At 36.5% G+C, this 15,988-nt stretch overlaps 2 protein-coding genes across 2 annotated transcripts; one reads left to right on the forward strand and one right to left on the reverse strand.

The window, feature by feature from the left end:
* Positions 1-2,718: 2,718 nt before the first annotated feature.
* On the reverse strand, positions 2,719-3,429 carry LOC113330101 (probable E3 ubiquitin-protein ligase plr-1). The gene has a single exon (XM_026576960.1). The coding sequence runs from the start codon at positions 3,427-3,429 to the stop codon at positions 2,719-2,721; it is 711 nt and encodes a 236-aa protein (XP_026432745.1).
* An 8,654-nt stretch (positions 3,430-12,083) lies between these two features.
* Positions 12,084-14,761, forward strand: LOC113330102 (wall-associated receptor kinase 5-like). The gene is made up of 4 exons (XM_026576961.1): positions 12,084-12,385; positions 12,455-13,068; positions 13,253-13,429; positions 13,533-14,761. Exons 1-4 carry the CDS (start codon positions 12,084-12,086, stop codon positions 14,759-14,761), a joined length of 2,322 nt encoding a protein of 773 aa, XP_026432746.1.
* Positions 14,762-15,988: the final 1,227 nt, after the last annotated feature.

A 15,988-nucleotide genomic window follows, 5' to 3' on the forward strand; every position in this document is an offset into this window, starting at 1 on the left:
CATCCAAGAAGTGGTTACACACGTTGTAGTTGTCTGAAAACCTGTTACATGCACAAACACGACTCAGGAAAAGCCGTGTTGCTATGTTCTTCTCCACACGATGAATCAGCCAATTTTAATTGATTCTAACCTCTATACCAGTCCTGTTTAGTCAAAACAGGATATTCTGATTCAATTCCAGCCACTAAGTCTCGCTGAATCAAGCCAAAAATCTACCCAAAGTTCTGCCAGTTTTAAACAAACTTTTCCCGCCAAAACAGTTCTTGCTGTTTTCATCAATCGTTGATTACCCAGCCAAATTTAACTGAAACAGAGAACATTACCATCTCTTTTTAGGACCTAGGAACAAATCCAATCAATCTCAGCCTTTTAGTCTAATGAAATCACGTCCAAAAGGTTAATCGAAATTCTGCCAGTACTGTTCACAGTTTTCCCGCCAAACTGGTTTTTTGAAAGGTTGAAGATGAAGTACCCTGATCCAAAACTCGGGTGCCTTCATCCTCTGAGTGCATGGGGTGCCCTCAGTAATTTTCTCCAGGGGTCCAAATAGCACTTTTCGAGCAATTTTTTCCACACAAGTGTATTTCTCTATAAAGACCTATACAAAGACAAAAACACCATAATAAGAATAAAATCTAGCACTAACAATATAGACACCGAGAACAATTCAGACATAAAAATGTGTCTATCAAGGAGTGGGTAACAGCGGAGGTTGATATGAACGTTGTTGAGGATTCTTAAAATTTTGATCAAAGCGGGGACAACACCGAGTGATATGGTGGTTACTAAGACCACACAGTAGACAAGGGGGTCCTCTGTAGGACGGAGTAGAGAATGGATTTCGAGATGGGGATGGAGATGGGGATGAAGAAGGATTACGGGGATTTGGATTGTTGTTATGATAACGGTTTTGTGGTTGATGTTGGGCATATTGGGATGGTGAAGATGAATTGGTAATATTAGCAGTGGGTTAAGGTGAAAGGACAGAATTTTGAGCCTCTATTCTCAGCTCAAAAGCTAAGAGATGTGCATGGAAATCATCCATAGAAAGTAGTTTGTTATCTATGGTTGAAGTTAAGGTGGTGACAATGGGATCATAGGATGTTTCTAAGCCATCATGAATAATTTGTTGAAAGGAATGATCAGAGACGGGATCACCTGTAGTAGCTAGGTTGTTGGCTAGGGTTTTGGCTTTAAGAAGGTAATTACTCATAGATGACTCACCTTTGCGGATTGTATGAAGACTGCGTTGAAGTTGAATGATCCGAGCTTGAGACTTTGACGCTAACTTTCCTTCAATGCCTTTCCAAATTTCTTCTGATGTTTCTAGACGAGCTACCAAGACTAAGATTGGGTCAGAAAGAGTAGAGAAAATCCAGCTTACGATGGTCATATCTTGTTGTTGCCATATTTCATATTCAGGGTTTGGGTCTTCCATTGTGGATTGGGATTTAACATCATCGGATGGAGTAACAACATTATGGGTCTTTGTAGGACAAGGATTAGATCCATCTACGAATTTCATGAGCCGATAACTGCGGAGGAAAGCTACGAATTGAGCACGCCATATGAGGTAGTTGTTAGAATCAAATTTTATCCAAACAAGGTGTTGTATCTTGGTTGTACTAGTCATAATGGAAAAAGAATAAGAAGAGGAAGCATTGAGGAACAAGGTTGTATAACAAATATAATGTCTAGTAAAGAACAGAGAAAACAACTAAGAAAGAAAAAAAAGAAAAAGGAGTGAGGACCGGAACCAATCGATACCATGATAAATAAAGAATTCTTATTCCCTACATCTTTCCGTAGAGAATCGTATATTTATAATCAAGAGTGTTACAGAGTTTCCAAATTTTAACAAACTTAGATGCAAAGAAATACTAAACAAGGAGAATCCAATTAAAGAAATACTTGGACTTGAAGCTAAACAAACTTGGATGCAAAGAAATACTAAACAAACTTGGATGCAAAGAAATACTAAACAAGGAGAATCCAATTAAAGAAATACTTGGACTTGAAGCTAAAGCTAAGCCATATGGTGTGCTAATCTAGCAGCTAGATTAGCAGTCCACGTCAGCTAGGATTATCTTCTAAGTGCTATGGGAGTGCTAATCTAGCAGCTAGATTAGCATTCCACGTCAGCTGGGACCACTGCCCAATGTCGTTTGGTTCGGAGCAATAAATCTCAGCCGTCATATTAAAAATAATCTCTCAGCGCTGGATCGTTCGACGTAGAAGTGATTTTCTCAGCGCCAAACCATTCCGCGCTTCAATCTAGCATGCTAGTTCAAGTGCGAGCAAATGGTAGGAAAGAAAACTAGTGTTAACAAATATGCCACACTTTTTCTTTGAACTGCAACACTTAATTGCTAATTTAATAGTTGAAACTAGCCCATAATACTTAGCCTAAAGCCTCATACGTGTGAGCATTGTCATGCTCATCACATATCCTTAACATATAATTCTGAACTCGCTAACAGAGTAAGTGAAAAAACTTTTAGATTGACAAAATTCTACCCTAAACAATCAGCAAAATCACTAACCAATAATATATTATTATTATTGCGAAAATTTGGCTAAAATAATAGCTTCTTTTCAAATATTTTATAATGAAGTCACATCCAGGCTCTAGGGGAAAAAAATTTATTTGAGAGAGGCTTAATAAAGGGACATCAGTCATCCCCAAATAGCCTTTTATTGCATATCTTCGCCTTCTACTTATTTCTCAGGATTAATCACGCTCCTACAAATTGGACAGTTTTGTTTCTTTTCCATCCACTTTAATATGCAATGGAAGTGAAACCGATGAGAACAATTAGGCAGACTAGCAGTACCTTTCTCATCTTTTTCATCCTTAATAATCTCTAGGCAAATCGGACACTTTCTGTTTTCATCTCCTTCTGATTTTATTTTCACCTTGTCATTGTCAGAAGAGTGTTTTACAGGTTTCGTTTGATCTCTTGAAGCCGCATTCTCTTTTTCTTCGCGCGGTTGTACAAAACTAGATGGTGTTCCTCGTGTCATAAGGCACTCCAAACCGTCAAGACCTTGAATTCTGATTATTGTATAAAGACTAGTTATTGTACCATCTAATCCGGACAATGGAAGGTCTTCTGATCCTCTTCTCTGCAGCCTCAATAAGCGATCACAAAGATTCGCAATTTCTATGAACAAACTTTTATACAATCCTGTCTTGCCTGCAGGCATAATTAAAGATGAAAGCGTATCCATCAGTAGCTTTTTTATTGCTTCGATTCTCATCATCCTATCTCCTCCTTGAAACGTTGCGCCTAGTTCTTTGCTAGAATAAACAACTGGAAGTATAATCGCATCACCGTTGAACCCCAGAGAACGAGCATAATGTTTTAACTGACGAACAAGTGATAGAATATTTTGAAGGGTGCGATTCGAATCATCATTACTAGCCATGGATACCAGGCTACAACCATCGAGACAACTCCTCCTAAAGACCACCAAATCTCCTCTCAAATCTTCCATTGAAACTCAGAAGAAAACTTCTTCTCTGAACTAAAAAGAAAACTCCTCCTTGACTCATGATAACTCCTTGCTTATCTCTAGAGTTAAATATCTTATTAGACTGACGACTGACAATAACAGAATAAAGCAAATCCTAACAAACGAAATACTAAAACAAAGATATATCCAAGATATTAGTCATATCTGGAAATGCAGGTGAATCCCAAAGATACGTCCCATATCACATTCAACGCGAATATCTTGTGCCACGAATGCAGGTACGGCATCAGATACCATTAATCGATGTTTGTAACACGAGAATAACTCTAATTGGTTAAGTTTTGTAACCTAAATTTTAGAAAAGTTGTCTGGCAAAGAAAAACATATACTCCAAAAACCGAAACCAAAGCCTTTTTCCAATAATAAGTACCGGATAGGTTAGAGAAAAATCTCATAAATATATAACATAGTTTTGACACCAGCCTGTTACGCCCTGCACAACCCACACTATGGTAGGAAAAAATCTTTGACACATTCCGTGCCGGATCGGTTATGAAACAAGGGTTGGCATCCACTCTAGTTGGGTTCATGTATTCACGACCGTTAGAGTGGTATACCCACATTCCCGGCCCCGAGAGGCCTAGCAAGGAAACATGCTAGCGGATGGTGTAACATGTTCGCATGTTGAAGGTATAGCCATCAGAGTGTGTGACCCAGCGCCGGCCCTGAGGCAAGGTCAACGAAGGTTGATTTTGGGGCAGCGCTGGAAAGGGGGCAGTAAAACCAGTTTTTTGTCCAGGGGTGATTTTGTGTTGAAAAAAAAGGAAGGATTAAACAGTGATTGATAAAAAATAAAAGAACATATTTCTAAGAGATTTAGGGGCGTAATGCAAATAAGAGATTGCTTTGATGGCTTATTGCTAAATATATAACAAGTCTACAGTTATTGTTTCAGGAATCCGATTCATCCTTTGTATCCTTTTGTTGGTTCTGCAATTTTTGTCTTTTGAACTTTCTTGTATTCTCAAGCAACATCCAAAAAAACAAAAGCAATTCATTTTTTCCTTTTGGTTAGACGCATAAGAAAAAAATTGAATTTTGATGTGTTTTGCTGATTCTTATTACTAGCCTTACACTTTCCACAAACACTTATTCTTAACATATGAATTACTCCTTTCGCGTTATTTGATCTATCAGCATGAACTGAATAGGGCATTTTACTCCTTTACGTACTGTTGAAATGGGGCAACAATCTTACTGCCGCTTCGGGGCAGCAAAATCTCAGGGCCGGCCCTGGTGTGACCCTGCATGGATGTCCGCATATACCTTAATATTTGAGAATAATTCAGGTATACACCTCGATCCATCAGATGCTCCGTCACGATAGCCTTAACGCTCAACTGTCAAAGTAACCAAATGGGTGTTTCTCGAAGGAAAACATGGGACGAGACTGAAGAGGTAATCGGGCTTGTTGTTCCCTGCACAGAGCGGAGAGCCAACAAGCACTAGAGAACCAAACACCACTCATACGCCAACACGTATTGTCTTCCAAACAACGGTCGTCAATAGTAGCATTGATAACTCAACCAATTAAGGTAAGAGAGATTAGAGCACCGCGGACAAACCGTTCCAGGCAGACACGCTGAGCGTGCAAAAATTCTTAAGGCAAGGAGGAAAGGGAGTATGTTTAACTATTTTTTTACAATTATACCCTTATGGATAATAAATAATAAAACTTAGAAATGATTTATCTCTTAAACCATATCACGGTTTTTCATAAACTTTATATCGTTGAAAAACATTTTAAAACATCTACGTAATGAATATAAACATGGGTATCAAATTATACATATTTCTCATAATAACAATAATAAATAAAAAGGTAGTTTTAGAAATATCCCCTTGATTCATGAGATAGTTCATCTATTATGAGACAAAGATTAAAACCAACTAGCTCATCTAATTGGGGACGGAGGGAATAGTTTGTATCTTCTTACTGCGGAATGTTAATTCGGCGTAGGTTAGACAAAGTTGTCTAAAAATTACATGAACGGAGAACAAAAGGTTTTAACACCACAATTTAAAAGAAATAAAAATCAATTTCCAAACCCTAGGATTCAGAAAAGTCATTTTCTTTGGTGGGTAGCAGTAATATATCAGCCTTGTTTGCTTCCGCCAAGTACCGGTGCATGTTTATCTCTTTTTGCTGGTCGATTGGACGATGAAGAGCCTTATTGGAGACTCACATCATCTGAGTTATCGCTGCCACTAGATTCACCATCTGTTGCAGAAGGTGCTGCCTGGGCTGAGTTCACTAGTGGGTCTTGCTGAAGACACATACTTCACACACCATAGGCATTAGCCGTTGCACGAAATACGCGAATTTTTTTCATGAAATAATGGTTAACTAAGCTTATATTCCAAGAGATGATTAAGAATTGAATGACACAGAAGGAGGGAAATGAAGCTTACTCTAAAGCACCATGGTCTTCTGTTTTTAAAAATACAGCCGGATCGTTTAAATATAGATGGTGTGAGGTGTTATGATAAGGAGAAAATTGTTAAGGAAGCGAAAAATTTATACTTCATTTTTCACTGAAGAGCATGAGGTATTGAGTAACCTTCCTTATCTGTTCATGAAAGTATTTCTCTTGAAAAAATTTTTACTGGGAGGAGGTAAAAAATATCATTTGAAATTTTGGAACAAATAAGGCTTTGGGACCGCATGGTTTTACTATGGAGTTTTTTAAAGCTGTTTGAGAGGTAATAAATTCTGATTTGATGTTGGTAATTAAAGAATTTCAATCTAAAGGATCTCTTCATTGGAGAATCAATTGCACCAATCTTAAAATTCTTCTTAAATGTGATGATGTTGTTTCACTTCGTAACTTTAGACCTATAAATTTATTGGTGGAGATAATGTCAAAATTTTAGGAAGAAAGGATGAAATTGGATCTCCCTTCCATTATTACTGATTTCGAAGGAACTTTCAATCATGAAAGACAAATTAGTGGTGGAATTTTAATTGAGGCTCAGTTAATAAACTCAAGAAATAGTGAGAATAATCCTGGATTGGTGTGTAAGGTCGATTTTTAAAAAGCTTTTGATAATATTAATTGGAACTGTGTAGATATTTTTTTCGAAGTTTTGGTTTTTGAAATGTTTGAAGAGGTTAAATAAAATTGTGTATCTCACGAGTTATATTTTCGGTTCTTATCAATGGAGAAGTAACACAAATGTTCAGAAGTCATAAGGGCATTAGACAGGGCGATCCCATTTCACCTTTTATTTTCATTATGGTAGTTGAAATACTATATAAAATGATTAGTAAAGCTGCTCCAGACGGTCTTTGATAAACACATTTTTGTGTCTACATTGTCCTTAATTTTTTGTATTTTTGGTACTCGATTTTATAGTTATTATGGTGTTTTATGCGTGTGTAGGTATTTTTGGTCAATAAATATTTTTGGATAAATCGTCTCGAAAAGTTGTCTAAGTGCACCCAAAGGGACATGTGTTATACGTACTCCGCAAACGGATAAGGGGTGACCATTGGATAAGGGACACCCTTTTTCTCAAATTTAAAATCTGGTTTTGGCCGGAAAATGAAGAACACTCATGGCAGATTTTTCAATCGGATTTTGGATGGGTTAGAGGTAGACTCAATGGCTGAAACTTCATGCGTAGATGTGATATACCATAATAAAGCTAGTATGAGTGATCTTATCGATTAAATTTGGCTGAATGATTATGTGGAAAATAAAACAGTTACCATGAGTTTCACGGGTTTTACACGAATTGTGAAAAATTTAAACGTGTACTCCACGTGCTTGGAAGACTTAATCGAAATTCTGGTACGTAAAGAAAATTTATAAGGAAGTTAATCCAGCTGCAGATGCGTGAAAATCAAAATCAGTGGTAAAAATGGAAAGAAAATATTTTTCTTCAATGCCGAGTTATGGAGGATTTTTCGGGATTTATGGAGGAGATTCAATGCTTGTTTTGGGTATAAATAGAGTCTCTAGAATCACATAAATTGGTGTCGAGAGTCTGGGGGGTGAGGAGAGCTAGAGAGGAAGAAATTCGAGTTTTCCCAAACACAGATTCTGATGCTGCTCCTGCTGAAGAACATGAAGAACAAGAAGAACATACAGCCAGAAACCGTCGTTCTTCAACAATGACAACGACAATATAGGTGAGGGTCATACTGCTACAGTGACAGCAGCACTACGCTTTTATCGTTCCTTTGTGATGCTTTTTGTGGGGCATTCATTCGTTGTTTTATACCTTTTCATCATATTAATCAATTTGAGCATCAAACATGTATTTTGAGCAAGTAACTAATATGAGAAGTTAAATCCCAACACTGGGACGAAGTTTGGAGCCATGTTTCGTCATTGTGGTAAATAAATTAATTTCTTTTTATGACTATTTGCACTGTTTATTCAATGATTTATGATTTTTATTGAATGAGTGTTATTTCAATTGATGGGTCATGCTTAGCTAAAATGTTTTGATGTCCATTTTTCGTCATTGTGGTAAATAAATTAATTTCTTTTATGACTACTTGCACTGTTTATTCAATGATTTATGATTTTTATTGAATGAGTGTTATTTCAATTGATGGGTCATGCTTAGCTAAAATGTTTTGATGTCTCATGGTTTAGATTTACATTCATTGCTCTCAAAATCTACATTAGGCAAGGAACTAGAGTCAACAAATTGTTATCATACCAGCTATAGTTGTGTAGAAATAATTTTGAATCACATGAATGAAATTTGGTGAAATTCTTAGTCACAATACCTCTCGCCAACTTTGTTAACATTGTTATAAATAATTTTATTTTCTTAGAAACTTTAATCTTTTCAAGTCCGAGAGTTTGAACCTCATTACTACAACCACTGTAAAAATCACATCAATTTTTAGCGCCACCGACACGGATTTTTTTTTAGACTTAGAGTTTATAGATTTATTTTTGCTTTGTTCTTTTTTACGTTTCTTTAGGTATTTGTTTTGGTCCTACAGGTCTTGAAGCTTGGATCTAAAAGACAAAGAAACTGGCAAAGAGTTTGGCGATTTGATATAAGACTCGGAGCTAGAGCTAAAAGAAAAAAGAACAAAAAGAAGTCGAAGTATTTTTTTTTATTATTTCAATTTGTTTTTTATTTTATTTCTTTTTATTTTTATAAACTGTAATTAGGATTTTATTTTTATAACACAGCTTATAGCAACAACTAGAGCTGGAAAACGGGCGGGACTGACTTGTTACGGGTTACACACATTATGAGTTAATACGAGACGAAACTTGCGGGCGGATAATCTTCACGAGTCGTCGTTTCTTCAACCGGCGTTCGTAGCGGGTAAAACTTTCGAGTTTCCGGGTTAGCCTGTATAATTAATGTTAAAAATTAAATCTTAATTTGTGAAAAATTGTAAGAAAAATTACAAACAGATCTTACAATAATATCTAAACAATGAAGTTCATTAACATCTTTTATGGTCATTCGTCTCACGATTTATATGCTTATAAAAGAACTGAAAGAAAGAAACACAGATAAAAAATTCATAAATCGAAAATTAGTCTTTAGTTTCAGAAATTATATAATTAGGAAATCTGATCTTTTGTCTGGTCAAACCAGATTCAACCAAGATTTCGAGATACTGTAGAACATGAGCATATTTCGATTTTGCTAAACAAAGTTGGAAAATCGGGCTTAATAACAAATCTTCATACCTTACAATTAACATTACTTGAAGTTAATGGCTTCGAATATGAACTTACCATTCCAATAAACCTCCTTTTTTTAATAGATCCATCAAATTTTACTAACAATTAAAGATACCCACATCGATTTAGACTAAAGCCCTAATCAGAGCAACATAAAAATCGAGAAACTCATACATAAGTTATGTAGAATTTCATAAGCACCAAGAAAAGAAATAATAATAATATAACAGCTGATTCAATTTGATAATCATGGATGGGAAAATTCAAATTCCATGTTTATACAGCGATGGAACAACAATTAAACACTAATTGGCTAAACCCATCCTTTATTTTCTTAATCTTTTCATGTTTCTCTATCTCAAATCTACGATTTCACTTCATAGCTTGGTTCACAGAATCACAACAGACGAAGAGCATTGCGGCTGCGGCAAATGGAGAAAGTGAGGAAGAAGAAGAGAAAAGATGTGGGCGCTAGGGTTTTTCTTTTTCGGTTTTATATGTTGGACACCTGGACTAAAGGGGAGGGCCTGAGGGGACACGTGTTTTGAGAAATGGAACTGCGGATTTACCGGTTAAAACCCGCAGATTTACGGGCCTGTCCGAGTTTACCCGTTATCCAATTAGCCGGCACTTCTCCGATCCTAATCCGGTTTGTTTAGACAACTAGCCAAACCGGGTGCGAATTTCTACATGACAGACAAGGTAAATCTGGGAATTTTCGGCTTGTTTGTCAGCTCTAGCAACAACACTAAAATTGTTCTGATGAGTGGTTTTGAGTTTTACCATTTAATAATGACCCTATTTTGTTTTCTAAGTACTTACAACATAAAATGACCCCATTTTGTTTTTTTAGTACTTACAACATAAAAGTTTGGAGTATCTTCCATGTTAAAGTTCTTGACAAAATAAGTTCTCACATGGTGATAAAACCCTCATCTCTTATCGATCGAAATGTGTCCTTTTTAATTTAGAAACTATGGTGAGGATATTTGGCATAAAAAAAAGGTGGACAACACTTCCGTGAGAGTTTTAATCTAATTAATTTTCTTACACCTTGTTTATACCAAATGCCTAATTGTACGTTAGTAATGCTGTTTAGAATTTTATTATGACCAATTTTTTTCCAATACTAAATTTTACTTCAAATTTTTTTAACTTAATTTAATGGAAAAGAGAAAATTAACTTACCGTGTTTAGAATTTTATGGAAGTCCAACCTCAATTTGGAAATCGAGTACCTAATATATTAAGACTATTTTTTCCAAATTAATACATAAAAGAAAAAAGATTTTTTGCGAAAACAAAACGAAAAGATAAATAAATTTCATATTTTTCTCCATCTATTTAATACATTCGTCCCGCCGCACCAATCAAAAATGTATCAGCATGGGGCGGGGGAAGCTCCGCGCACAACAAATAAAAAATATGATTTGAATTAGAAAAGTACATGGTACGTAGCACGGCATAAATATAGTAAAACAAAAAGATAAATAAATTTCATATTTTTTCTTCACCTATTTAATGCATTCACCTCGCTGCACCAAATTAAAAATGCATCACCACCGGGTGTGGTGTAACCCCGCGCACAACAAGTCAAAATATGATTTAAATAAAAAAAGTACCAGATCGTAGCATGGGTACAAATATAGTACAACCTAAAAATAGCAGGATTCAAGGAAAAACACGTAATTTTATGTTGAATATTTTCAATATTGTTTGTCGGTATCCGGGGGTCCGGGAGGCGAATCCCCTCTCGTCTGTATTCGACCTAATTCGGTTTTGAAATTCAAAAATCTAGGGGGCGGTGCCTCCTAGCAGAGTGCGAGACAACGTCTCGTAAAAAAGTTTCTGGTTTTGAAATTCAAAAACCTAATTTGGTTTGCAGAATTTTCTACAGTCGCGTCTCTTTCCATTAATGGATGGCGACTTTTGGAAGTGTTTGTTGGTGATGAAAATGCATTACTAACGGGCATGAATATCCCTATAAGTAGTTATGGTATTCTCCCGTTCTAAACAATCAATTCAGCCTGTTTTCTCTCTATCTTAAGCATCATCAGAAATCTTTCTCGTGTGTTCTTGATTGGGTCAAGGGGCGCAAGCCTTGAATCAAATTTCTCTGTTATAGGGCTTTCATCGTATCCTGAAGACATTAATTCGCATACCTGTTATAATCGTCAATTAATATTGGGTGGATAGAAATAATTTTCTAAAAGAAATCTATTCGAGTCTTGAAAGTCAGGAGTACAATAAGCTCTATGCGTTTATTTCATCTCTATTTGAACCCTTTTTCCAACATTTTAACCACGTAATTTTATCATCGAAAAGAAAATTTTGAATCGTCGACTATAATTTAATCACATGGAAATTAAAAGTTCATGCCAAAATCAGCTTTTTGATCATTTGTCTCGTGACTCCAAATCTACAGGGTTCTTCACATTGACCAAAGGGATGATGCTTGAGGATTCACTAGGTTATTAAAAGCCGAGCATACCGTAAGGATCGATGTGCATCGCACTCGTTTGCCTACAGAGGAAAAAAATACCATTTTATAACCAGACGTGTATGCACATCTTGTACCTTTAAAAGTCTGCGGTGTTCATGATCAGCAAGAACACTTCTGCTTAATTGATTAAGTTGAATCAATGATTAACTAATTAATTTTTAATAGCTAAAATACTACAACTTGATCAATATATTTGTTAAAAGTAATCATTCGAATGTCTTCAACATATATGCAACACACTGATTTACTTTACATGGAAATTCGATCTACCCAAAAATTCATTCACCAAGAAAAACAGCATAAACTGGATCAAATTTTCTAGTGCCCTGAAAAACTAAAATGTCTCGGCATGTTCTGATTTTTTCTGCGGTGCTAATGATATCAATTTCATCATTTTCATCATCAACATCATCTGAATTTTCGGATTTCTTTCAAGCAAAACCTGGTTGCCAAACAAAATGTGGGAATGTTACCATTCCATACCCATTTGGTATAGGTGATGGCTGCTCCATGAGTAGTGATAAAAATGAGTTCGGTAATACTGGTGGTTTTGTTTACAACATTATCTGTAATGCATCATTTGATCCTCCTAAACCCTTCATTAATGCAAGCGGCGACAAATTAGAAGTCTTAAGCATATCTGATACAGAGTTGCGCATTAGAAACTCTTTCACAGAGTAAACGTGTATTGATAAATCTGGGACATGGTTGGAAAGTGAGTCTGAATATGGTACACTTTATAAAAGGCTCTACTTGAATAATACTCCATTTACTGTGTCTCATACCAAAAACAATTTATTTGGGGTTGGATGCGGGCTTAGGGAGGTGTCAATTTATAAACTTGGGGGAGATATCAATGGTGATTTAACACTAGCATCGAAAAGACAGTGTGAATCAAGCTGTGCGACTAAGGAACAAAGGATAAACACATCTTGCAACAGCACTGGAGGGTACATTTGTTGCGAAACAGCAATTCCAAAGGGTTTGAAGAGATTTTTTGGAGCGGCACCGTTGTTTAGTGAAATATTCTTCACATGGAGTGATGATAATATGTGCACCTTTGCCTTATTGGCTGAGCTAGATCAGTACTCGTTCAACCCATTGGATCTTACAATGGATGGTTTAATTAGCACATATAAAAGTAGAGTCATTCCTGTGGTGCTTGATTGGGCTGTAGGGTCTAATACTACTTGTGATGAAGCACGACAAAACCATAAAGCTTACGCATGCCAGGAAAATAGTGATTGTTTAGAGACAATACAATTCCGGGGAAAACAAGGAGCATTGAGTAATCTAGGATATCGATGCACTTGCAAGACAGGATTCGAAGGAAACCCTTATCTTGCACCTGGATGCGAAGGTATGTGTTTCTCTAAACTCTCCAAGCTATATAAGCATTGCTTCAACTTATAATCTTATACCTCTTTATACTAAGGGTGTACGGCAAGGACAAACATTTTCTTTGGTTAAATACCGCTGTTTATTGTAATTGACACCCTTATCCATTTTTTAAATAACATCAAAAGCTGGATTTTGTTCAACAGATGTGAATGAGTGTGAAGATAAGATCAACAGTCCCTGCGTAGGAAATTGTACCAACACATTTGGAAGCTACAAATGTTCTTGTCCAGTAGGCATGAGTGGTGATGGGAAGAAGGACGGACTTGGTTGCAGTACTACTGTTGGCCAAGCAGGATTTCCATTGATGAGGGTTGTTATCGGTAATCTTTACTTGTATAACTTACGCAATTAGCAATAGAATAAGTGAGTGATTCTCGGTTCATTTTGCCTGAACTTATTATTGTGTTAACATTGTTAATTCAGGTATCGGATCTGGTTTGTTAATTTTCATTCTCTGCGCCTTCCTTTTAAACTCAAGCATCCGGAAACGTAAGCTACTCAAGCTTAGAGAGAAATTCTTTAAACAAAATGGTGGATTGTCACTAACACAACATTTATCTTCCAACGAAAACGGCACAGAGTCAACAAGAATCTTCACATCTGAAGAATTAGAATTGGCAACTAAAAAATTTAATGACAGTGAAGTTCTCGGGGAAGGAGGGTACGGAATAGTTTACAAGGGAACTTTATCCGACAATCGTGTAGTCGCCATAAAAAAGTCCAAGGTATTTGACCAAAGTCAAGTCGAGCAGTTCATAAACGAGGTTCTTATTTTAACACAGGTTAACCACAGAAATGTGGTGAAGCTGTTGGGTTGTTGCTTAGAGACTGAAGTTCCTTTGCTCGTGTACGAATACGTATCTAATGGTACACTTTTCGAGCATATCCATCACAAGCACGGTTCTACTGAGTTACCTTCTATGACCTGGGAAAGTCGTCTGAGAATTGCAACTGAAACTGCAAGTGCAATTGCATATTTACATTCGGCGGCATCTCCACCCATCATTCACAGAGATATAAAGTCTACCAACATATTACTAGATGAAAATTTCACAGCTAAAGTTTCAGACTTCGGAGCATCAAGGTTAATTCCCTTAGATCAAACTCGTGTAAATACACTATTTCATGGGACTTTAGGATATTTGGATCCGGAATACTTCATCACAAGCCAACTGACACATAAAAGTGATGTGTATAGCTTTGGTGTAGTTCTTGCTGAACTCTTAACGGGTGAACTGCCAATTTGCTTTGAGAAGCCAGAAGAACAAAGAAGTCTTGCAACACATTTTTCTTCGTTAAAGGAAGGAGATAATGTGTTCCAACTTATTGACGCTAAAGTTACAAGTGACGGGAAAGCCGAGGATCTCTTCGCAGTAGCGAAGATCACATGGAAGTGTCTTAAACTAAAGGGTGAAGACAGACCTGTTATGAAACAGATAGCAGCAGATCTAGAAGTTTTGCAAAGGATAGACACATTCGGGTCAAATTATCAACCAAGCCACCAGAGTGGAACGTCACACTTACCATCGGAGCCAAGTGATCTCTATAGTGTCCCAATGAGTTCTTTCGGTGACTCAAGCCAGTACAGTGCTGTAACAAGTACGACTCTCCCTGTAACAAGTATGATTCTCTCTATGAATATCCCAAGGTGAACTGCATCTCCAAAAATTGCATCAAATATCTGAATTGTGAAAGAATGTAAACTTTGTTTTCGTTAGGTTGTTTGATTTCAGCTGTACGTTTGGGAAGATCTGTTATAGGATCTAGTTGTAGTCTATTTTTGTTCTTTTATAAAGTGGGTTTGTTTTCCTATTTGCACAAATTTCTCCCCAAACATTTTATTTTGTTCACCAATTTTCTGGTCTAAAATTTGCGACAAATTTCGAGAGAGATACCGTCTCTATGAAAAAAACTGAAGGTGCTAAGGGATGGATGGCTTAGTTCTGTTTGTTATGAAATATTTCACTCTTTCAAAAACAAAAACGGTGCCAAGGGATAGATACCATTATTAAGTTTATCGGTCCATTGATAAACTTTTCACACGTACATGTTGTTGTAACATATATTAGTCTTCTAATTCTTCTGTTGTAACAACTATTAGTCTCCCTATTCATTAGCTCATTAGGTTTCAGTCCTTCTATTCTTTAGCTATACCTATTCTTTTGCCTTTCTGTTATGCATTCTAATCCATGTAGAATTCTACATTTATGTAATCCGTATATATTACTCAATGAAATCAATCTCAACACGGTTGTGTGAGAAACAAAACAAAAATATCATTATTTCAAGATGGTATACTAGAGCTAGGTTTAATTTGTTTTTCTCTGCATCTTCATCTCATTGACTGGCGAAGGCGATCCTAACCCTTCAATGGTTTCTGAAGAGGATTCTAGTCTTTCTCCAACCAGTCTTATTATGTTCATCCGGCTGATAATCCAACATTGGTGATTTTTGATCCTCTGCTCAACAGTGAGAATTATTGTATTTGGGATCGAGGAATGATAACAGCTCTCAGTGCAAAGAGAAAGACAGGTTACAGCGATGGCACGATCAAGACACTAACAGATGCAATAGATCTCCCACACTGGACTCATTGTGACGATTTAGTTGGCAACTGGATTTCAAACTTTGTCGATCCAGAAATCAGGCCAAGCGTCATGAACTTCCCCTCTGCTCATGATATGTGGCTTGAAATCAAGACGCGATTCTATCCTCATAATGCTTCTAAACTGTCTGCCCTGAAGTAGTCAATCTCAACACTTACACAAAAAAATTTAAGTATCGACATGTACTACACTCGGCTCAAATCATTGTGGGATCAACTGGATTCTTTTCGACCACCTCAATCGTGTATCTGTGGAGCAGCCAAGAGATTTATG

The sequence above is a fragment of the Papaver somniferum genome, unplaced genomic scaffold (assembly GCF_003573695.1).
Source record: "Papaver somniferum cultivar HN1 unplaced genomic scaffold, ASM357369v1 unplaced-scaffold_117, whole genome shotgun sequence".
Classification (NCBI taxonomy): Eukaryota; Viridiplantae; Streptophyta; class Magnoliopsida; order Ranunculales; family Papaveraceae; genus Papaver; species Papaver somniferum.

What these genes read in the sequence shown, in the direction of transcription:
- LOC113330102 (XM_026576961.1), top strand. Translation starts at nt 12,084, where the DNA reads ATGATATCAATTTCATCATTTTCATCATCAACATCATCTGAATTTTCG. An exon ending in ATTAGAAACTCTTTCACAGA is followed by an intron (nt 12,386 to 12,454) that starts GTAAACGTGTAT and finishes ACTTTATAAAAG; the next exon opens with GCTCTACTTGAATAATACTC. An exon ending in ATTGATGAGGGTTGTTATCG is followed by an intron (nt 13,430 to 13,532) that starts GTAATCTTTACT and finishes TTGTTAATTCAG; the next exon opens with GTATCGGATCTGGTTTGTTA.
- LOC113330101 (XM_026576960.1), bottom strand. Translation starts at nt 3,429, where the DNA reads ATGGCTAGTAATGATGATTCGAATCGCACCCTTCAAAATATTCTATCA.